The 24541-nt window shown below is 42.2% G+C and overlaps 1 protein-coding gene across 4 annotated transcripts in view; it reads left to right on the forward strand.

The window, feature by feature from the left end:
- The window catches only part of LOC111868918 (calmodulin-binding transcription activator 2), a 444850-nt gene that overhangs the window by 41652 nt on the left and 378657 nt on the right, over positions 1 to 24541 (forward strand). For all 4 annotated transcript variants that reach the window (XM_023860018.2, XM_023860017.2, XM_023860021.2 and 1 more), the window contains exon 2: positions 6428 to 6557. In XM_023860018.2, coding sequence (XP_023715786.1) covers positions 6518 to 6557 — 40 coding nt within the window. In that variant the 5' untranslated portion in view covers positions 6428 to 6517. The remainder of the gene's footprint in view (positions 1 to 6427; positions 6558 to 24541) is intronic.

Genomic DNA, 24541 nt, shown 5'->3' on the forward strand with positions numbered 1-24541 from the left:
GTAAAAATGAAGGCATACGAACTAAGAGTAGCTGCCATGTACTGCCCACCTAGGCATAATATCAAAGAATAATACTAATACGAATTCTTCCGAACACTGGGAATTAAGTTCATCGCAGGGGGTGATTACAACTGCAAAAACACACAGTNAAAATAACATAAACCATTATGAATTACCAAAATTTGAAGTAAAAAAACTTCCTACAAGCTACAGCAATTAAGGTAAAAATGAAGGCATACGAACTAAGAGTAGCTGCCATGTACTGCCCACCTAGGCATAATATCAAAGAATAATACTTCTACGAATTCTTCCGAACACTGGGAATTAAGTTCATCGCAGGGGGTGATTACAGCTGCAAAAACACACTATGGGGATCTCGCTTGACCACACCCAAAGGTAGAGAGCTGTCGAAAATAATACGAAACCAACGGTACTCATTCCTGTCAACCGGAACCCCTACCTACTGGCCTAGTGACCCAGATAAAATCCCAGATCTATTGGATTTTTATATTACAAGTGGCATCTCTACATCCTATATGGATATAGTCCCTAGTTATGACCTTTCATCGGACCACACACCCGTAATAGCTACTATTAGTACCGAAGTTGTCAATAAAAAGACCACTCCCAGCCTTCATAACAGAAGAACCAACTGGACTGATTATCGAATAAAAATAGAAGAAGCCATTAACTTACACATCAGTCTTAAAGCCCTGAAGAACTAGACATAGCCCTGACTGACTTCAGTGACATTCTTAAAGAAGCAGCTCTACACGCCACTCCATTTCCGGCCACACAAACAAGAGGGGTAAATATCCCCCACTGAAATTAAAAAAAAATTATAGCAGATAAAAGAAGGGCTAGGAAGACATGGCAACAAAGTCATGCCCCATCAGACAGAATTGCATATAACAGGGCCACCAATAAGTTAAGAGCGGAAATCAAGAAGTCCAGAGAGCTGACACTACACATGTACCTCAGAAACCTCAATCGCTACAACTCCATTTGGACACCAGTGAAGTCAACTAAAAAACCTATAATTCCTGTATCACCTTTAAAAATCCAGATAGGTCATCCAGAAAGATGGGCTCGTAGCGATAAAGAAAAAGCGGAACTCTTCGCAGCAGACTTATCGAAAGTCTTTACGCCTAATGGCAGTCTTCCTGATCAAGAGATAGAGGACGATATTACCACATTACCGCCATATTCAGACAATGAAACTCTTCAGCCCAAAAGAGATCAAAGAAGAAATTGGCTTCTTAAATATCAAAAAAACACCTGGTATTGACAAAATCACCCCCAAATGATGAAAGTTGCAAAAAAAAGGGACTGGTCATGCTAACATACATCTGTAATGCTATGCTAAGACTCAGTATTTGGCAGCAGAAATTATCTTGATACCAAAACCAGGAAAAGACCCAAAAGAATTATCTTCGTATCGTCCAATAAGCTTACTGTCCATAATAAACAAACTATTTGGGAAGCTTATACTTCGGAGACTAAATATGGACCTAAAGCCAGATGAATGGATGCCTCCACATCAATTCGGATTTAGGAATCATCACTCTACAATACTACAAACACATAGAATCATCCATAAAATAAACTAGGCATTACAAGACAAAGAATACTGCACGTCAATATATATAGACGTACGCCAAGCCTTTGATAGGGTTTGGCATGATGGACTCCTATTCAAGATCAAAAAGGTGCTCCCTATAAAATACTTTAGAATACTCAAGTCATATCTGTCTGACCGAGAATTCCGAACACGAGTTAACGAGGAGGTATCCAGCAGCTTCACCATCCAATCTGGAGTCCCACAAGGGAGCGTTTTAGGCCCGATATTATACGTGCTATTCACAACAGATCTCCCAACGACTGCTTACACTACAACAGGGACATTTGCTGATGACACGGTCATTCTTGCCAGCTATGATGATCCAGTAACTGCCTCGCAAAGACTACAAAGTCATCTAGACCAATTAGAAATTTGGCTAAGAAAGTGGTGAAACCACATTAATTAAACCAAATCTATACAGCTCACCTTCACAATGAGAAAAGAGCAGTGCTCAGCCGTACACATAAATAATACTGTAATTCCACAATCATCAACAGTAAAGTATCTTGGACTCCACCTGGATTCCAGGCTTACTTGGAAGCAGCATATAGCCAAAAAAAGAAAACAGGTAGACCTAAAAGTAAAAGACATACATTGGATCATTGGGAGTAAATCTAGCACATCGCTAGATAGTAAAATACTTCTTTACAAGACAATCATAAAGCCTATTTGGACCTATGGAATCGAACTATGGGGATGCGCCAGTAAATCGAACAGAACCATAATGCAACGAAGGCAGTCAAAAATACTGTGGATGATCACAAAACCACCTTGGTATGTGACTAATCAGACCCTACATGACGATCTCAATGTACCATTCATCAAAGAAGTCATCCAAGAAAAAAGCATAAAACATCGCGATAAACTAGGACACCATAGTAATGCTCTAGTGCAGCCCCTACTGGAACAGCAACAACGAAGAAGGTTAAAGAAATTATGGCCAGCAGATCTACTTGATCTTTGAAGAAGATCTNGAGACAGCAACATATACTTAGTTTTCTCTGTGTTTACTTCTAGACAAGCCTCTTTACTTGTGTCAATTAAAGTTTTTGTGTTTTTCTCTGTGGTATCTACATTATCACCCAGTAGATTCACATCATCGGCATAGACCAAAAGCTGACGTGTCCCGTTTAATATCAGTTCCATCTGGTTTTCCTGGACCTTCCTAATGTTATATGCTAAAGCAAAGTTGAAAAGGAGTAGCGATAAAGCATCTCTTTGTTTTAGACACTTCTGAATAGGAAATTTATCAAATATTTACCTATACGGACTTTACTATACGTTTCGTTTAAACACATTTTAATCAGCCAAACTAGTTCCATGGGTATCCCAAACTCTATCATCCTCCCTGACTTGGTCATTCTAATTAGACGTGGCGAAGAGTACAAGTTATGAAGTTCCTCATTATGCATTTTTCTCCAACCTTCAGTCACTTCATCTCTTTTGGGTCAAAATTTTCTCGACAGCACCCTGTTCCAATTTTTGTCACAGAAACAAAATTTGAATGTCACCTGTGATATGTTTTAAAATACTAAAATAGCCATACTTATATTCAGCATCCCTGACCCAGGGATACAAATTGCTGGGTCATAATTTGTTTTGAGCACGTCCACTTGACAGTGCGCACAGACAGGGCACAAATGAAAAAGGTCTTGACTGTTATCTATAGAGTAGTCTACATTATACTTCTATATATGGCTGACTCAGAGATAAATCATTCCTTGTAATTCGCCCTTCATTATCTCAACGGTTAATGCAGAACGTAGGCCTCTATCAGTTCTGCCGTTAAGAGATTTTTCAGTCACACAGCCCCAGTGTTCTTCATTTTTCGTTGACCTGTAATACGTTGATACTGAGTTAGTGTGCCATTTTTTAGCTTCCGTGTTTATGTTTATGCGAGGGAAGGTAAACAGACTGGGAAAAGTAGCCCTAAGCATAACAACATTTCTGCCGAATTCTCTCTGTTATTGCCTCTAGATATTAAAAAATATCTTTTATTAATTTATCTCTAAAACCTCGGATTTACGGAGAAGTGAAATGGGTATGAAATGTTTAATTTTTTTTACAGCTCTTGCCTAGCAGGAACGTTGTTTACAAAGTCATTGCGTAGCAAGGGTCTACATGCTACAATATTATCCACCCATTTCTGTCTAGATCTATATGAGGCATATGAGAACTACATATAAAATTTTGATAGTAATTATTTGCAGTTCTTCATATATATATGGATGTTTCATGCCCCACCCGTCTTATCGTCGTAATATTTGGATTTGTACCTCAGAAAATCTTGGGGCACGCGGTAGCGTAGTTGGTTGTGTCAATTGACCTAATCCTTCCAGCCGCACTATGGCCCTGGGGTCGACTCATTCTCACAGAAATATGTACGAGGAATCTACCTGGGGGTAAAGGGCGGTCGGCGCATAAGGCTGACAACCTTACCGCCATCTGTGATCCGATTGTCTAGATAATGTGGGAATAGCTTTACCTCAGAAACATCAGAACTGAAGAAATGATATGATTATATCGAGGTAGAGTAAATGGGAAGCTGTTCAGTGTACCTTGTTCTCCAGCTTCCTGTTAACTGCGGTTGTTCTAGGTTCAAGTCTTATTCTCAGCATCTGTTCTTATTCAGTTTGATAACAATTTGTAAACTGTAACAAGGACACGTAAACTTGGTTTATGCCATAAAATATCAGTGTGTTTGCTTGTGTGTTCTCTGTCCTTGCTAGAAGAAACATTTCTGATACGCTTAGTGACACCTACACCTTTGAATTGCCTGTAATCTTGATGTTTCGTGAATTGCCTGCAGCAGGTGACCGTTCTTTTCTGCATCGCGTGTTAGTGTGAAATAACAAGTATGTACCATTGTCTGGTCTCTAGTGAATGTCGAGTAATTGCAGGCATGGAAATCCTACGAGTGTCTCTGGATAATTTAACGAAACGAAACTTAGTTTCCATGCCACAGCCTGCTTTTACCGCTTCTCACGGTCTCTTCGCTTGCAGATTTCTTATATTTTTTCTTCTACCCTGAAGATGGAGGCGATACCTTCCTCCGAAACGTCGGTTAACACCACATATACACGGTGCCAAATCCCAGAAGACTGCTTTCTTCTCAGACATATTATTCTTCAACTTTTCTACATCAGGGACATTGTTGACATCTGCCGCCTTGTAATATTGTGTTAGGGTTCCTATCATGGTTTCATTCAACCCCCCCCCCTTTTCCATAAATGTGACGTTCTGTGGTCTGTTTTCACCTCATTTCTGAACCTTATCCCAATTATCTTTGAAGTCCGTTTCACACACTTTTCTTTGACTAGAGGAACCTCATATTCATATGCAATCACTCTGCAGAGGGTTGAATATCTTGAAGTCGCCATCCGAGGGAAGAGTGGTGTAAAAAGTACAGTTTCTCTGGCCACTTCCAGAGCCTGTCCCCAGTCTCCATCTTCATAGCAAGAGATGGTCCACAAACCTTTAGTCACGGTCTGGTCTGTGTCCATCATACCAGAAAATCATGCTGGACGTCCTTTGCCTAACCTCCTCTCTATTAAAGAATATGCATAACATTTCGAAATTATTAACAAATTAATGAGAAAACCTGGTAAGTGCCACAGCCGGTACCATAATTATTGTGCCGTGTGCCGTGTTCTATCGTATCTCACAGCAGTTTGAATCATATTCGATATCATGGTTTAGTTTATAGCATTCCATTTTCCCTGTTTCTGAGGCATCACTCAGAATTGTGTTTAATACTGCAAGAGGAGTGCCTCGTGCCATTCATATTGATGCCTTAATCCAAGTGGTCCAGAGCATCATGGCCCTTTCCAAAATTGTTGGATGTTTGAACAAGTTTCCTGTTGATATAAAATTCGGAATTACCCTTGATTTTAATTTCCGGGAGTCTTGAGCTGTAATATGCGTCAGACAGCAAAAGTTACAGCATTGTAACTTCGCAATTAATTTAGTAGAAAACCCATACCGTTCTTTTATTTGTTCACAAACTGCATTATTGTAACACTTGTCGCACAATAGAACATTCAGTGAATAAAAACATGCTTACCATTGTCAATTGATAATTTTTAGATGAAGGGTTTTGTTGAATATTTTTCAATACGTGTTCTCACTCTTTAACCCCTCACATGACTTTAGATGTAAAAGAGAATTTGTTGAGGCATTGCCTTCATGAAGATGTGTGTTCTCTGGTCATGTCATCTGCTCATACTGTTGATTTCCTGGCTTTGATTCTTCTGGAATTTGAATAAGTTGATTTGCCTGTTATTCAACAGAACAAAATTTCAGTTTCTAAAGAAGCATAAATGCCTCTGTGTGTGAAATATATGCTGTCAATTCGTGTTGCATGTGTAGGATACGCTCCTCTGCGTCTGTATTCTTCTTTCATGTGTCTCCAGTTAAGATTAAAAGGTAAACTTGAATGGATAGGTAGGTAACGTTTATCAAACTTGGAGTGGTGGATAACTACATCACGTGATAATCTCATGGCGCCGTAACATAATTGCGCTATTTGTTATAACTGAAAGGAAGTGAAAAAGTGGTGATGCATTAAAGAGTACTGGAATAATCAGTGATGATACGCGTAGGTTGTATTCATGCGTAATGTAACACTTTCTGGACTGGACTGCCGGTTGAAAACACTGGCCTAGAGGTACTGACGAAAACCACGTAACGTTAGTCAATTGAGGTGGAGCTCGCCAAGTGTCATACCTTTGCTATCTGAATTAGGAAATTAGTGGGGATCAGTATCTCACAGAGACATCTAATGGCCGTGCACTTGTATGTTTCCAGGAGATCATTTCGGGTAACCGAAGAAAGCAACACAAGTTGCGGCGTGAGGAGCGCTGCAACCTAACTTTTGCTCCGGTGTGTACACACCCCATGGCGTCATCTGCAGTCTTCTGCCTCAGTCTACAAATCCGTGAGTAGAAGATCCAGTGTTGTAGCATTAGATCCGCCGATAGTAGTCGCCATATTAACTTAGGCTCTGTAGTCTGTTCCTGTGCCGATCACAATGGCCGCGCGGTCTAAGGCATGAAATGTCTTCGCTTTCTGAAACACAGGGATCGTGGGTTCGAATCCCACTCGAGGTATGGATGTCTGTTCACGTTTATTCTGTGTTTGTGTTGTCCTGTATAGGTAGCGGCCTTGCGACGGGCTGATCCCCCTTGATTGCCCCTTGCCTTTGGTATTCATAGAATTCCCATTGGATGCGGACGTTTTACATGCGTATGAATTTCGAACCGTCTTATTTATTTTTGTGTTATTCATGTACTTATAGGCCTATGCATAAGATATTCTTCTGTCGCTATTTTTCCGCCTTCTGTCTTCTCTGTCTGATGTTGCTACGAGACCACATGAAGTAGACCTGTATATATTATGTAAAGCGATCCATGCCTACAGCTGTTCCGTCGTTAGGTTGGTTGTATGAGGTTCAATGCAGAAGCGATCTTTTTGATATTTTCACGTGTAGGGTGGTACACTTGATGAAAATGACTGGTTTTAGTTCGGATGATTGGATTTATTAGCACCTTGCTTACAAGTTCTCTTAATCACATTTAAATACAGCGCTATCTCTGTTTTACACACTGATCCTCTCCTGGTAACGCAGTTAAAACACAGGAACTGTAACAGGCTCACTGAATCACACACTTCACACATAAATACAGTCTTCTAATCACACCGCAAGTCTTCACAGGTCGACTTCTAACTCTTCTTCGACTACAAACTTCCCGTGGCTGTCTCCTACCGAGAACTGACTGACTTTTAGATAACTCCTTTGCACGGGCGCCACGGAAGAGACCGTCTCCCATTGTTGTGAATGCATGTTTACTGCTTCGTTGCCTGGCAGTAGACTTCCTATAGTTCCGTGCTTTTGCTCGGCGCGGGCCGCATACAAAAAACAGTTTCCCTTCTATTGTTGCCTGTATTTGTGTTTACGGAACTGTTGCCTGGCAACGCTTTGATCAAATCCGTCACAATATTTACAGTGTTTACCACCGGACGGCTTTACTGCTGTGAAAACGTAAAATCCTTTCGTTGTTAGTACATCAATTTAATAAAAGCAGGCCTGAAAGTAGCTCAGTGTTTGCTTCTTTCTTTATACCAACTTTCTTAGTTTAGTTAATAGGAGAAAAAATGTAAAGTTGTCCCTGTGCTAAACGAATTAAGCACTCCGCCATGAAGACGTATGGGGGAGTGAATGTATAGATCCACATTTTCTTGACCTCGGCACTAGCTGGAGGAGAGTGGTAGCTTCACGCCCCTGCTACTTTACTCCCAGGGAGAGAGCCCACAGTACTCACTGGGTAGGAGGCTGGTTGGACCCCAGAGCCGGTCTGGGCGACTTAGAGGAGAGAACATTCTTGATCCTACCGGAACTCGAACTCCAACCCCTCGATCGTCCAGCCTGTAGCCAGTCGCTATACCGACTGAGCTATCCCGGCTCTTGTTAATAGGACAATATACACTAGTATTGATTGTTTAAGAAGTTTATTGAAGATTTGTAAAAGCCCTTTGGAAATTGAGCTGGAAGCTGTTAAAAACACCTCGACAAGAATAAGCAACCTCAGTAAATGAAAATGTTTTGAACAGATAGCTATATCTGATCTAACCTGAAAAGCATGCGCTAAGTGTTGCTACTGTCTGGTGGAAATATTTTCCATATAGCTTTTTTATAAAACATATTTTATCTGATATTCATTACGTCTCGATTTCATCAGTTGGAAAAAAGATCAAACTGATGGTAACTGTGTAATTCGCCACTAATCCAGAGAGATATACATTTCTTTCAGTCACAACTTAACCAGCTACAGTACTCGCTGGTTAAGTTATCTGATCCTCGCATACTAAGTAAGCACCGGGAAATTATCCACTTTCAGTACAAGCTATTACTTTGATATTATCACGATATAGGCTACTTCGTTTTATTCCCATGCACATTTTGCAGTCTTCACACAATAATACGAAACTGCACATTGTTGTGAATAGCCTGAAATGCAACAATTTGGCAGAAATGAGCAGTTCTCACCACTACGGTTTCCACAGATATCCCGTCAGTTCATGAACTCATATACACATACATAAGATCACGATATCACTGAATATGCACTCCATGGACAATGGGAAATGATGTTCTAGAATGTTGGCAACTTCAGCGCATCTCCCTCCCACATATGGAGGAAATTTCTTCCATCCACAACTTGAGGACGCATGTTCTTTACAATTCGATGAAGCGCCATGATTGTGGAACCTGGAGTTATTATTCATAAGCACCGGCAGTGCTGTGGGAAACAATACGTGATACCTTTCGCCACATAGGTATAAGATCTAAAAGGAGATACCGACTTAGGTGGACGTCGCGAACTGACAGTAGTTCTCTGCCCTTTGATTTGCGGACTGGTAAACCTGTGATGGTTTTCCGAGGACCGCTATTCTGTCTCACTTTTAAACATTTACGTTCATGTGGTATTAAAATCGAAATGCAATCGAAAACTATTCATGAGGATGAGACTGCTGTGTAATAAGAACAGAGTAAACAATTTATGTTATCGTATTATGAAGAGAAGGCGATGCAGCTGTTCCAGGCCCACCCTTTTGTACAGAATGAAAACATTGCCATGATTTTCGGGAAAGTCTCACCGTCGTCCATGGTGCACTGAATTCTAATGTATCCATACGCTGGAATGATCAATGTAAGGTACAGGGAAAGATGTTCCCATGTCTAAGTAATTAAGCACCACTCCTTGAAGACGTATGTGGAGTGGATGTACGCCCACGCATTCTTAAATTCGGCTGTAGATGGAGATGAGCCGCCAGTTTTACCCCCGGAGAAAAACCCCCTTGTACTCATTGGATAGGAGGTTTGATGGGACCCAGAGCCCAGAGGATATCCTTCTACGAAGAGAAGGCCTGGCAACTGCAGAAAATGACGCCAGTATGTGGTGGCATGCGCCTTATTCTGCAGCGTGAACAACAGTCTGTTCTAGGAGACCGACTTCCTCACAATACGTGGGTTCGCACAGCCGGCGGCGGTGTTTTGAAAACGAACAGTCGGAAGGCTTATGTCTTTAGGTATTTCAGCTGTAAAACCAACAGCTTTTTGAGTCCGGGTGCGCGAATTGTTGCACATGTAAGCATGCCAGAAAGATAAAATCTGGATTGCCGTCTTGCATATATATATTAATACTTCCGTATCAACAGGTCCTACATTTAAAAAATAAACGTGTGTGTATGTATATATATATACATACACACGTTTATTTTTTAAATTAGGACCTGTTGATACGGAAGTATTAATACTAATAAATAAAATAAATATCTATGATGAAATTAATTTAAGAGGAAATTTAAAATTCTAGATAATTGTTTATGTCTAGGAACGTTTGCCGTCTGTTTTAGTTTCCAAAATATTCTAATTCTATTTATATGAAACAATAATATTACCATTTCTCATTATTTAAAAGTAGCGTACAGTGAACCCCTAACGATAGTTATATTGATTTTGACCCCGCTCTCTAAGCACCATGCCGCGAAGGCCTAAAGGTTGCCTGGATTTAAAACTCATTACCAGATAGCGACTGGCTACGGGCTGGAACGACCAAGGGATCGGAGTTCGAGTCCCGGTAACGTCAAGAATTTTCTCTTTTCAAAGTCGTCCAGACCGGCTCTGAGATCCACCCAACCTCTTGTCCAGTGGACACCTGGGATAAAGCGGCCTGGGCGCGAAGCTGACCACTCACCTCCAACTAGTGCCGAGGTCAAGAAAATGTGGATCTATACATCCGCTCCCCCGTACGCCTTCATGGCGTATTGCTCAATTATTTAAGCACAGGAACAGATGGAGATTAATGGAAATATTCACCCTTCTGCCGCTTTATCAACGGGGATGGATAGGAGACTGTATGGACCTCAGAGCTGGTCTTGACGTGCTGAGTAGAAGAAAAACCTCTGACCGTGCCTGAAAATGAACCCCGGTCATCCAGTCCACACTCACACATTATACGAAGTGAGCTGTCCGAAATGGCTGTAACAGCTGAAATTGAGCCGATGTCCAATCTGAACGAATGCTGTGTTTATAAACGGGAGGTAATACGGAAAGTCCTTTTTAAGACGACAGTTCCCAGCGCGTCAAAGGAGGGAGGACTTGACGTTTAGTGTTGTGTCGCCCTGTTATTAGCCGTGATGTGGTGCAACTCTGGTCGCGTGCATGGGACTCGTTTCGAGTTCTGCTTTCAGTAGAAAACAAGTCAAAGGGGTTCACATAAATGTAAATACGCTCCGGGTAGTTACTTGACTTGACGAGGCGCTTCGCTATAGATAGGCTTCGTGCACAGCCCCACAACACGACTGTCACTCTGTATCCTGCTTCAGGACCTTTTAGATTTTGAAACTTCTCCGACGCGTGTATAATTAAACAGTTTACTTTAATCGTCATTTAGGTATGTTACGGCTAAACCCAGAAATTGGATAACTTCAGGAGCAGCTGACTAATGTCGGCATCATCCAAAACTACCAGGTGAGATTCAAAATAAGATGGCAAACATGTAATTCTGGCGTTATCCGGATAATCTTAACTTTAGCCATACTGGTCTGGCAGATGTCAACACGAAAGGGTTTAATGATATAACAGGTATAACACCCGTTGAAAATTCAGCTGGTAGTCTTATAATTTGTTATACGTATAAGATTTCGTACTATTAACTTACCCAACTTTTCCCTTATACCTTTCCAGCCCTACATGCTATCGGATGGTATTTTTTGTATTGCTAGTGGGGTGGGACTAAGTCCCTTGTACTGCGGCCACTTCTGGCCTATTGTACCAGCCCCAGATGATAGGTGAGGGTGATTGTGTAGCAATTGGTGGAATGAAGATTGGCAGGGGAAACCGAAGTACTCGGAGAGAACCTGCCCCAGCGCCACTTTGTCCACCACAAATCCCACTTGACCAGACCCGGGATCGAACCCGGAAGGCCGACGTTTAACAGCATCTTCAATGAATAAGACGCAGAAATAGTGAAACGAAAGCTATCTCCTTAGTATAATATAGAATACTTCTTATATCCACGTCCAGATATTATCAATTCATGCACAATGGACGCGGTATGCTGAAACAACAGACCGTTCACACGTTTGTGGTCTACAACGTAACTTACGTTTATGCAACTTGTTAACGCTCTATAGTTCGTTACAGTGATAACCCGGAATGTCGTAGTTAATGACCTGTGATTTCGCCGAAACGGAAGTATATTTCGCGACGTTGTCAGATCGCTTCACACTTCCAGTCAGCAGTCTTTCGTTGTTGAGACGTGACCAACAAGGTACTTGGTAATAATACTTAACTACATGCAAGCTATTAATCATTAGTTAATACAGAATGGAAATTATTTGGCCGCTTATTTAATCCGACGTTTCGTCATCGCCACTGCATTTAGAGGCGGAGCTGCTGGATGAGGATTCTGATGTACTGGTGACAGATCCCGTGATATCTCTCACAATTCCAGGAACTCTCCCTTGGTCGTATTGTCGGAGCCCTATCCGCAACAGTAACTGATTCGGACCCCAACTACGGTAAGAATTCTTGAATATTTCCGAGTTAATTTCCATGTACTAATGTGATGTGACAGCTGAAAGACTGAACAACGGATCCATGGAAGACGTCCATTACTAGACCTGCGAGTCGTAGGAAGCGACGAAAAGGAAACCCAGTACCTGGGGGCATAACTCAGCCCTATTCCTGGGGAATATAAATACGGGGACGTGACCCCTCCAAGTTGGGAGGTCTCAAGCATGAGACAGTAAATGTGGTCATGAGTTCCTCGGGACTCGGACCTGAGAATGACTACGCTGGCGAGGACCAGCAGCAGTTGTAATCGACAGACCCATCCTCTCATCAGAGAGAATGTTACATAAGGAGTAGAACAGCAAGTTTTCAGTTGAAGAAAAGAATGCTAGTCGTGAGTAGGTGCTTGTCGCCAAGACGAACTGATTGGTGGTAAACAGCCAATGGTAAAGTAACCCTGACACTGAATCGGCAGTCAGAAATGTCTGTGAGGCTCCCAGAGCCATTAGATTGTAACTCGAAATTAAGAATCACTGTGCTGGTAAGGACCGGCAGCAATTTAGCAGTCAGCCGCGAGTCAGCGGTTGTAGTGTTTGGTTAGCCGTGAGTACGGAAATAGAAGAATCTCGCTATTAGAAGCAGCAACCCAGCAACGACCAGTGAAGACAAGAGGCTTAGAAGAGTTAATGTGCGCTGTAGTGATTTGCAGAATGTATAGGTTAGTGAGAGTATTGTAATTATTTGTTGTTACGCGTCATAAACTTTTAGTTGAGAGCGAGAGTGTTACTTGTATTTATAGATACGAGTTAAAAGCGTTCAGTAAATGCAGCTATCAATCCAAACCCCGTGTCTAGTACATAACACATGACAGCCGTTGTCAGAAGTAGAAGTGGATTCGTTGTAAAAAGTTATCAACTCCGTCCAATGTGATTGATAAACGATTTTTTTTAATCTTTCATCCTTGAAATGTTTCGGTCTGAGAGATCATCTTCAGGAGGAGTTATACAATACGAACGGAAACTGTTATTACAGTACGAATTGTCAATATCATTACAATGCCATTAATATAAAATCTGAGCTTTTAACAATTACAGCGATGTGCATGAATGTATAAAAAAATTATAAAAACAAAGTTTTTAAAACACACTTGTAAATAAACTAATTATAATAATTTATAAATATTTTAATATATTCTTCCACATCGCCGTAGCTGTTAAAAGCTTAGATTTTAGAATAGAGAAAAACCAAGGCAGATACCAACCAAGAGAAAATGGAAGCCACGCGGGAAAAGATGGGGGCCAATAAAAAATGAGGCGAAGCTTGTTACCGCCATAAACGCCGTAAAATAGGGGCCAGAGACCACGGTAAAGGCTGGACCGAAAGAGATATAGGCCGCCATAATAGCCGGGCAAGGGGAAATAAGGGCGGCGGTGTGTGTGATCCGATCCTCCAAGCCCGAATTCGAAGAAACCATCACTAAGCGAGTGGAAGGCATCCTGGCGTCTGTTCATCGGCGGAAACACTGGTAGATTCTATGTGGCTGGAGCTCAAAACGCAAATGGCAGGAATCGAAACTGCAATATTGCATAGAGGCAGCTAGAACTCAGTGACCTATATGGGTAGGGCTGAACCACCCAGGGACCACTGTCGCTAAGGACCGAGTACGGCAGGAAGGAGCGACCCGTCTGCTGGCAGTGTGGGGTGTCCACCGTCTTAGAAGAGACTGCCTACGAGGATACCCCAGAAACACTTCTCAGAAAAGATCGACCGAGACGAGAGAAACGAGTAGAAGTAACGAAGAAGTTACCAGGGCCAGTGCTCCGAAGAGTACGGTCATGGCAGTCTGCACGCCGAGGGACGAATGGGAGAGAAGTCACGTATCGTCATTATCGATACAGGAACATCAATGAGATCTCAAGGATTTCCGAGAGAGACCTGACCACGCCGTACGTCCTGCAGGTGGCATTAGGGGAGATCACCATATCCTGAAGGAAGCTGTAGCAAACATAATTCTGGGGCGCCGCCCAATGACAACTTGGGTGTTCGTCGCCAATATCACCAATGAGTTCATCTTGGGACTGGATGTCTTGCGCGCCCATGATGCAACCCACGCCATGTGGCGCCACGTACTACGACTGGGCGATGAAGAAATTCCATTGTGACGCCCCAGGGTGAACCCCAGTCATTCTCCTATATGAAGGCAACAACGATGTGCTAGCGACTTCGTATGGTAGAGTTTCGGCGGGAAGTACCCATGTAGTTAGTGGACAGCCTCTCAGAGACGGGTGATAGGGCCTCCCTTCGAGCTGAAGCGTGAACGCCTGTCCATCCCAAAAGGAAGTGCCTGTAACCACGATTAGAGACCGCCGGTCGCATAAACATGATAAGGGAGACGCCATCAAGAGGACAGTGGCCCTCGAGACGAGCAGCCCTAAGGAAGGAGCAGTTGGAGGAAGTAACGCGAGTCCTGACCCACGAAAAGTGACGACTCGACACCTTGAAAACCGAAGTAAGAAACATCGACACCTATAAGACGTTGCGGGGCATCGCAAAGGCGATTGTAGACGTCACATGCACGCCCCCTCGAAAAAGTAATGGCGGTGCGCCCTTTGGCTGCTTGGGACTCGAATGGGGAGACGGAAGAATACGTTCGTGGGTGGTGCGGGGCCCGGAACGAAGAATAACTTTGCTGACGAAGTCGAGTAGCAGTTTACCCTAAATCTAATCCGAAGTTATCCAGCCGCCAGTCACAAGTCGTGAGTTGGGGGCCGCCATTGTCAGTCGGTGGTTAGCCGTGAACACGGGAGAAGAGGAATCTCTGTCTTTAGACGCGGCTACATCTCTACGATTGTAAGACACAAAGACTGAGAAGGCTTCATGTGTGCTGTAGTGATTTGTAGAGTACGTAGTTTAGTGAGAGTGTTAGAATTATTTGTAGTTACGGGTCATAAACGTTCAGTAGAGTAGTGAAGGTGTTATAACTTTGTAGTTACGAGTCGTTAGCGTTCAATGAAACTAAACCCCGTACCTCGTTACTAACATGTGACATTAGCGGCCTCCGTAGTCTAGAGGTAACGTTCCCACCTCATGACTCGTAGTACGCGGGTTCAAATACCCGGCGGAGGTCGTCGAATTTTTAAGGGCGGAAAAATTCAGGGAACAAGTCCTCCGGGAGGGACTTTAAGCCGTGGGTCCCGTGTCGTAGCTTTACGGCACGTAAGAGAACCTCATATCTCCTAAGGAGGTCACTGAGCCAAATTCAAGGACGTTTCCCGCCCAACAGCAGTCTCTAATACCTCTGGTAGATGGGGGAAGCATTATAGATACCTCTCAGCTAGTAGAGCCGGTCTCGCTGGCTGGGCGGGACTGATTGTAAGCACCAATACCGCTAGGATATAGAGACTGGTAGAAATCATAGAGGGAAGCACAATGGACCAATATAGGTCTCAGTGCATGGGGAAACCCACCCTCTCCAATAACTAACCAACATGTGACATTAATATTTGAGCCCTTAGATTTCAAACGGAATGCCAATTCGCTGTCAAGTCAGTCCAATATGACATATTACATGCTTAACTCCTTTCCCTACTGGAACTCTTCAGCCGCTCGATTCTCATGAATCGCTATCTCATTCGAGTAATACTCCTAAATGTATGCGTTGTCCTGCTTTCGAATTTCATACATTATTGTCGGGAACATGAACATGTAAGCTATTACTTTGTTACCTCTTTTCAGAATTTTCCTCCGTCATTACACTTCTCACAGAAACTCGATACATGGATTGATTGCTTCCTGCACGCGCTATAGCTTTTCTCGTTGCATTAACCAGCTTCTGGACGCTGTCATACTGCAGAACGTCTTTATGAAACATTGTCAATGCGATTTTTTTTTGCAGGTGGAAACTTCATATTTCCACTTGTTTTAAAGGATTCCTTCTCCTCCCTCACTTAAATTTAGTGAAGCAGTGTTAAAGGGCAAAGGTGGAAGATAAAAATAAAGATTTTTGCAGAATCTGTTATTGTGTCAAGGCCGAGTGTACAGCTGTTAATATGCATCACATGGTTTGTCGTAGGTTGTGAAGGAGCCCTCCTACTTTCATCTCCTCTGAATATGAAGAAGATTGCGATTGGTGAAAGTGTTATTTGGGTTCGGTCCAGATGCTTCTCTTACAGGCATAAAGAACGTCATAAAACTTGAAATTTTCTGTATATTGTCCTCCTGAAATATCTCGGAGAGTACGGTTATGCCTTGAGCAGGCAACGTTGCGGAAGATAAATCCTTTGTGTAGAACAAGATGTCGGGTATGACGTTTTGGTTCCCATTGTATGCTAAAAATAGAATCTCGTACCTTTCTAATGATGACGTGATGATTTGTGTCGCTGTATATGGTCTGGAGGCTTACTAAATCCGTCTCGCGGAATCCAATGGTTCCGAGGAACATAGTTTGAGAATAACTTGTGCACCCTGTGCCAGGAGACTGAAGGTCCAGTCCAACGCATGTCGGTGAATGTAATCTCGATTCACCAGTGAGTCGAGATTTTATTGCATGGGGTTTCGTAGCTTGTGTTTTAAATTACTTTTGTTTTAGGCCTTGCTGCTCTGTGAGGGAATTCCTGTTTTAAATCACAGAACAGAGACATGTTTGCAGGCCTAACCTATATTACTTCACATAACATATTGCGTATATTTTTATTTTCATTTCGGGGTAGATGAGTTTTATAATATTCAAATTGTACTTTAGTTTGTGATGTTGAAACTGCGGCATGTGGCCATATTTTATACTCCATATCCGTGTGATGTAACGTAGAGCATCGCTCTGTTGTGAGGAATGAGAAAGACAGTCCAAGGTGTTATGGCGGGAAGATGTTAGAGAATTGCGCCATGTTTCCCATGCATTTAATACGTATTATAGCCGAATGCTGAAACGCAATGTTTTCGGCCTAGTTGTTCATGAAATTTGTTTTACATGACCGTTCTAAATTATGCCCAGTAAATAATTAACTGCATGGTGCAGAGTTATGTTCCAGAAGCCCAGTGCGAAATATTATAGTCACAGACGACGTGTCTGTCGATTTTTAAGCATATAGACTCTATATGCTTAAAAATTGATCTCCTCTGTTATACGATGTACATCCTAATGTAAATTACCAAAGGAATAACTGCACTTAATTTTTGTTAGCCCGTCTGAAGGATTTGGGAGCTTTCAAAATAATAAGCATCACAGAATTCTCCCAGAACTGCGCCTTGTCTGAAGAGAATATTTGGACGGTACAGACGATAGACACATGTAATACTTCTTTTGAACACGTGGCACGGGTTAAATATTTGGGAACAACTGTAACAAATCAGAATTCGGATAATTCTTGCTATCATTCGGTTCACAACCTTTTGTCTTCTCGTCTGCTGTCTGAAAACGTAAAATTTAGAATGTAGAAAATTGTAATTTCGCCTGTAGTTTTGTATGGGTGTGAAGCGTGGTGTCCGACATTAAGGGAAGAACATAGACTGAGGTTATGTGAAAACAAGGAATTGAGGAAAATATTTGAACCGAAGAGGGATGAAATAGTAGAATGGTGGAGAAAACTGCATAATAAAGAGCTCCATAACGTGTACTCTTTTCCGAATATAGATAGAATGATAAAATCAAGGAGTATGAGATCGGCATGGCGTGTAGCACGCAATGGGACGAAGATTAATGCATAAGGATGGTCGTGGGAAAGCCAGAAAGAAAGATAACAGTAGGAAGACCTAGGCGTAGGTGGGAGAATAGTATTAAAATAGATCTTAGAGAAATAGGATGGGGTGGTATGGACTGCATTGAGCTTGCTGAGGATAGGGACCAATGGAGGGCTGTTGTGAACATGGTAATGAGTATTCGGGGTCCCAAAAAATGTTGAGAAATTCTTGAGTAGCTGAGCGACTGCTGGCGTCTCAAGAAGCACTCAACTCCGTGGAGATAGTTAAGCTGTTGCTGTCAGAGGTCTCTACGGAAATTGGAAGTACCAACCTATGTCCTGTATTGAATGTCTGTGTCTGTATAGGCATTACTGGCGGCTCGAAGAAACCAGAAGTCAGTAGTCGAAGTAAAAGAACAAATAAACTGATGAAACGACGCTTCGTGAGACTGAGTTCCCTCTTTTATAACGTATTGTGCAACATAAATGGTTCCCCTGTGGTGTCTGTAATCTAATACGAAGGCTCAGCGAATTGAGAGAAACCCGTTTGATGTCTGAGTGTCCGCTTTCGTGTTAGTAGAGAGGGTCTGTTTGTCTGTCGTAACGATAAATGGTTGAGGCAGGAATCATGTCTGTATCGCCGACATCAAAAGAGCCTCTTACAGAAATGACGCGACAAGCCGAGGACGAAAGCTCACAAACATGAGGGAAAGTGTGCCAGGACGGGCGGAAGTGACCACAAAAGAGTTTGGCGATAGGCAATATTGCTGAGCAATGGCTGTAGGAAAATGCGTCTGTGGAAGGGCGAAGGAAAGGACTTGGAAACTTCTTTCTCGTTTATTTATGGGTTATGTAACGATGTTCTCAGTAGCTGGGCTATGTAGTGTCGAATGAATTAATGATAGATGAACCATGATTTATAAAGGATTTGGAAGAAAGTGGTCGTGAGCTGATAGGTGTACTGTCCCGGAATTGTATATGCAAGAAGTGACGAAAACTGCGTAAATCCTTAGTATAGTCGATGTCCAGGCCTCGAATCGAAGCGAGCACCTCTCGAATACAAGTGAAAATCGTGACCGGTACGCCAACCCGTTCGGTGTTTCTTTGCCGCATAACCGAAAACAGCAATCGAAAATGAAAATTTATGTACGTATCGTATACGATACGATTCAAACATATCGTTTTGTTTGAGTAGTAGTTTCTTGTGAGCTTACTTCTGAGGGAACCCTGCAGTGAAAGCTGTAAATTCATCAACGTATGTGTATTTTATGAAAAAGTGTTTAAGAATAAATTATTTATTATTTTCTGTTTCTTTTCTACATTTTCGAAGCTGGTTTCCGTGAATACGTGTTTGAGGCATCTAATATCTGATCATACAATTTAACATTTAAAACTCTAGTTTTGTGTAAGAAGGTCAGTAAAAGTAAGCAGTCTTCTTCGTTCCAATTGTTATCTCCAGCTTGTGTTTCTCATAAGCATATTTTGAGGATTCAACATTGTTAAATTTTTATGTTATATGGCCAATTAAAATAAACATTATTTTGCTTGCCGGCGAGTGAAGGTGAGTACTTACTTCCTTATGCTGCCGCTGTCAAGTGAATGGAGCTGTACCTCTACTCCATACGTCTTTGTTGGTTTGTTCATAATTAATCACAGGGAAAGCTTAATCATATGCCTTTTTTCTCTCCGGCACGTGGTTTGTAATATGTATTTCTGTCGTATATATTTTTTTGCAACATTCTGTAGCTAATACTGGCAGTGTAGTAGTGTAATTGTTCTTTTCTGTATCAGATTATTGAAGACGAGGAACTTTTCCCCATTTTTTTACGTTTTGGCGTTTAGAAGTTGCGAAGTGTAGAATTGTGCTAGGGTTCTAACCCATTTAACTGTCCAATATTTTCGAAAATTTCTGGGCTCAGATATATGTGCATTCAGTTTCATATCTTAATTTCATCCATGCCTCCATAAAAGGCTTCACGGATACAGAGACAGACAGGCAGATGAAAGCTTCTAGTTATTAAACTGTTCGATGTATAATGTGACATATAGACCTATACTGAATATGCATTGGCAATGTCACGAATCGCTGAGAGGTGTCCATTTGATGTTTACGAATTTACTTTTAGCTATATCTACATAGAAAGCCGTATTACCCGCTTATGGCGGGGTACTTTTTTTTTCCCCTTGGCACTACAGCCCCAGTGGGCCTAGGCCTACCTCCATGAACTCCGTTCACATCGGTTTTTCTATATCTTACACATACGGTAGGACTCCTTGGGCGAGTGATCAGCTCGTCACAAGGCCTCTACCTGTAGACAAACACAGAAAAACGCACACAAACATCCATGCCCTGAGTGGGATTCGAACCCACGATCCCGGCTTCCGAGCGAGCGAAGACAGTGCATGCCTTAGACCGCTCGGCTACCGTGACCGGTGGGGTACATTTTAGGGATCAGAATTAAGAATGTTCAGAGATTTTCCCTTCGTCGCCAGGCCGGGCCAGCTCTTGAAGGCACTTAGTCTCCTCTCCAGTAGATACCGGATGAACTTTCTCTGTAGGTTAATCAGTGGGAGCGTGAAGCTGACCGCTTTACGTCCATCTAATGCTGAGGTTAAGGGAAACACATGGAGCTTCATTTCCCTCCACTCTCCCTTACGTCTTTATGGCATGGTGTTTAAGAACAGGAATAACATTTACTTGTTGGAAGTGTTTCTGTACAGGTTGTACACATGACCGAGAACTGTCATTTCAACTACAAACGTCAGAAGATAAGAATGTGTTTGCAGTTCCGAAGTAGAATTTGAGTCAATTTGCTAGGATTATATGATTTCATTTGCTGTAGTGTAGCTGTTCAGTGCACAGATTGGATAATTACTTTGCCATTGTGAGATTTCGCGTTTGTTCTTGTCCTTTTGTCTTACTCGGATGCAGCAGCAGAATGTTCATTTGGACATTATGTAAATTAATCTGATGTGTTGGATTGATCAAAATAAAACACAGATGCCACCAGAGAGATGCTCCCAAGAATACAAATATTGACTTCGAGTCCTACAACTGTGTGCACATTAAAGAGGAAATTTTGTCGCCTCTAATCGAATTGCATGTTGAAATGCTGAGACGGTATGTTAAGGGGAGTCTGCACATTCGCCTTATTGGCATCTGTCCATTAAATAGGATTTCCTTCTTTCTATTTGTTTCTTCCTCTCTACGGCTCCCCGAGTTCCATCCTGTCACATATTTCACCCTGCTTTTTCCCCTCACGACATTTCTCTCCCATATCTCGAATATGTGCTCTCTTGCAGCGCCATCTTCCACCGCCCCCTGGCACGCGTGCGCGCGCACTCACGCACACACTAGGGCGTAAAGTTTTTTCGTTTTGCTGAAGAACAAACTTCTTTCTTCTTCTTCTTCTTCTTCTTCTTCTTCTTCTTCTTGTGTTGGGCCTGCGTCCTAAGTCAGCTGGATTTGAGACAGACTAGCAAAATAGCCTTAAACTAGAGTAAATCGCAATATGAAAAACACATTTAGTGAAGCGTGCTGCTGTCGGACCGTTGATTATTTAAGGACGGTGTGAGAACTGCGGTGAATCAGTATAAACTTAATGAATGTGAGGTATACCAGGTTTAGCAGAAAGACGAGCGGGCCCCTGGGAGCCTATAAAATCAGAGAGACAAAGAAACATTTCTTGGCCCCGCTTAAATGTATTGTCTCTCACTGCCACGCGGTAGCGTAGTTGGTTGAAGAGCTATATGCTACAAACCGGAAGGTCGCGGGTTCAAGTCCCGATGAAGTCAATGGATTTTTTTCAGTTGACCTAATCCTTCCAGCCGCACTATGGCCCTGGGGTCGACTCAGCCTCTAACAGAAATGAGTACCAGGAATTAATTAAATAATTTTCCTGGGGAGTAAAGCCCGGCCGGCGCGTAAGGCTGACAACCTTACCGCCATTTTTGAGCCGATTGTCTGGATAATGCGGGACCCTCAGCGTCTCACAACCCTATGGGCCTTCACGGCCTGTTACAGGGATAGCTTTACTTTTTTTTTTACCCCCCCCCCAACCCTTAATTTTCTCTCCCCCTCCCTCCCCTTTTATACCAGGTCGTCACCGCCTGTCCGTCCTCTCTTGTAGGTGTAATCATTCACTTGGTATTTATCATCACTGTCATTGTATCATCGAAGACCCTGTCGCCCTGCGTATGTGGCCATCTTAATTTTGGATTCCTTGCTGCCTGTGCCCACGTCCAGAGGGCAGAAGCCGGGATTACCAAAGATTATAACAGTACCTGGAGGCTTGAGCTGGAAGAAGAAGAACAATAGAAGCCCTTCTGAGAAGTGACTTTCTTTGTGCGATGAAGGTTCTGTACCAAAGCTGTCGAATTCTTTCTGATGAAAGCGTGTATTGGTGAAGAAATATGGACAGAAGTAAGACAATTGGCCTACGAATTACGAATATTTTCTTATAATTGTAATGTAGTGTCTGGAAACCGAAGTGTATGTGCTTGTTGGCAGTTGATTTGTGGCATTGCACATTAGGATTCCAGACACAATTTTTTTTAGAAATACTTAACGTGTGTGAAGTATCAGCTGAGATAAGAAAATCAGTGCCCTTGGACTAAGATGGGGAAACTTTGGCCTACACGACTTCTGACTGATGGAAAGGGGCGTTTAGCGTTCCGAAATATGTTCTTCTCGAAGTTACTTTGTCTTTCAGTGTTTCTCATATACATTTATGGCGGATGCGAAGCTATTATTGCCCGAGCTTATTATTAATGGGTATACAAGTATAATGCCTCATAGAATATTCTTACTTTACATTTCTTTAAATGTACATCATATTTTGAATTAACATTATGATATAGTCTCTAGGAGACCTCTGAGCAAAATTAGGCAACACATTTCCCGCCCAAGTAGTTTCCAATGCCTCTGGTAGATGGGGGAAATATCAGGTACCGGGCCGACCTCGTTGGCTGAACGGGGCTGATAGCACGCACCAGTACCGGTAGTATATGGCGACAGTAGAAATTAAAGGGGGACGTACAATGGACCAATAACTGGTCTAAGTGCATGGGGAAACCCACCCCCTCTAATAATAATAATATGATATAACTTCATTGGTTATGCCCGTATACTCTATTTTATGCTGTAATCAGTTTTGTATGCGATGAAGCGTTTGTGATAAAAAATGTGAACTTAAGTTTAACCGTACATTGTAAGTTATATTGGACTGATATGCAACGTAATTAATTCACATGGGAACTTTTAGTGTATATCAAATATCAGATCATTACATTTGGTTTTTATTGTTATATGAGCAGTGACAATATTGTGATACCTTTAACATGGCTGCCCCATTGATACACTGCTGCAAGAACAATGATCTGTGATCAGTGTCTGTGGCCGAAGGGTGTGAAAAACAGCGAAATTTACGGAAGAATGAAATTTCAGCTTGGCGCTGTGTGACCAAGTTCGGTTTTTTTTGGGAAGATGCAAAGGAGGGCGGGTGAGTTTTAACGATGCGCGCCATCTGCTATAGTGTAAGTTGAAGTCATGGAGCATACGTCATTGTATCTGGGATAAAAAGAGAACACAGTGCCTGTGGGTACAACTGGGCTGTCCTTTTCCTAGGGGATATAAATACGGTGACCTGGCCCTCCAAGTTGAGGGAGTCTCTAATGTGAGACAGTACAATGTGGTCAAGAGTCCCGCAGGACTCTGACCTGAGAATGACTGCGCTGGCGAGGACCAGCAGCAATTGTAAACGACAGACCCATCCTCTCCTCTGAGAGGATTTTACGTAAGGATTATAACCGGAAGTGTTCAATTGAAGAAATATGCTCGTTGGGTCTCAAGGGGCTTGTCGCCAAGACGAACTGATTGACGGTAAACCGGCAGTTGTAAAGTAACTCTGACTCTGGTAGTATTCAGTATTCATCTGAAAGAGAGGAGGAGGTGGAGTAGGTCCGCTGCTCTGCTCAGTCAGAGCGTCTACACTGAACAGCCGATCCCTCCCCTTGTCGAAGAGGAGATCCCGTTGCCTAGGAGCGATATGGGGGACAAACATACACACAGGAAGGAGATCGCATAAGCCCACTTTAGGAGAGTAGGCTGGAAATGAGGTTCATCAATTTGTGGTCGGGCTGCTGTACAGGGCTTTATCTACAGAATTATCATCCGATTTAACAAGAATAGAGACATAGGAAGTACAATGGAATCCACTTAGGAATATTTTCCAGTTGCTTACATGCGATTTTGAGTACTTGAGTATATTTTGTTGTTAATTTAATGACAATACGAATCTGTTAGTTTGAAAGCTGATCAGATTAAGTTAGGTATACTGCATAAAAGCTCGAAATTGTTCTTTTTTATATATTTAAGTTCCACCATTGGAAAAAATGTTTCCAGTAAGTTGTAGATCTTAATAAGATATATGTTTTGCGTTGTGAAATAACGTTTTATGCGAGAGGAGCCGTTATTTTTAGAAATTTGATGAAGTTAAATGCGAGCTTGTGTAGTAGAAATTGTATATTGTCGGCATGAACTACAATTGAATTGACCCGGTAACTCTTATTGGGTCCCTTATATCTAACTCTAATCGAAAAATGGCGATTATTTTTGGAGATGAAGCATTCTGAGATATGGACAGACATGGCATCCAAATTATTCCTTTA

Source organism: Cryptotermes secundus, unplaced genomic scaffold, assembly GCF_002891405.2.
Source record: "Cryptotermes secundus unplaced genomic scaffold, Csec_1.0 scaffold753, whole genome shotgun sequence".
In the NCBI taxonomy this organism is placed as follows: domain Eukaryota; kingdom Metazoa; phylum Arthropoda; class Insecta; order Blattodea; family Kalotermitidae; genus Cryptotermes; species Cryptotermes secundus.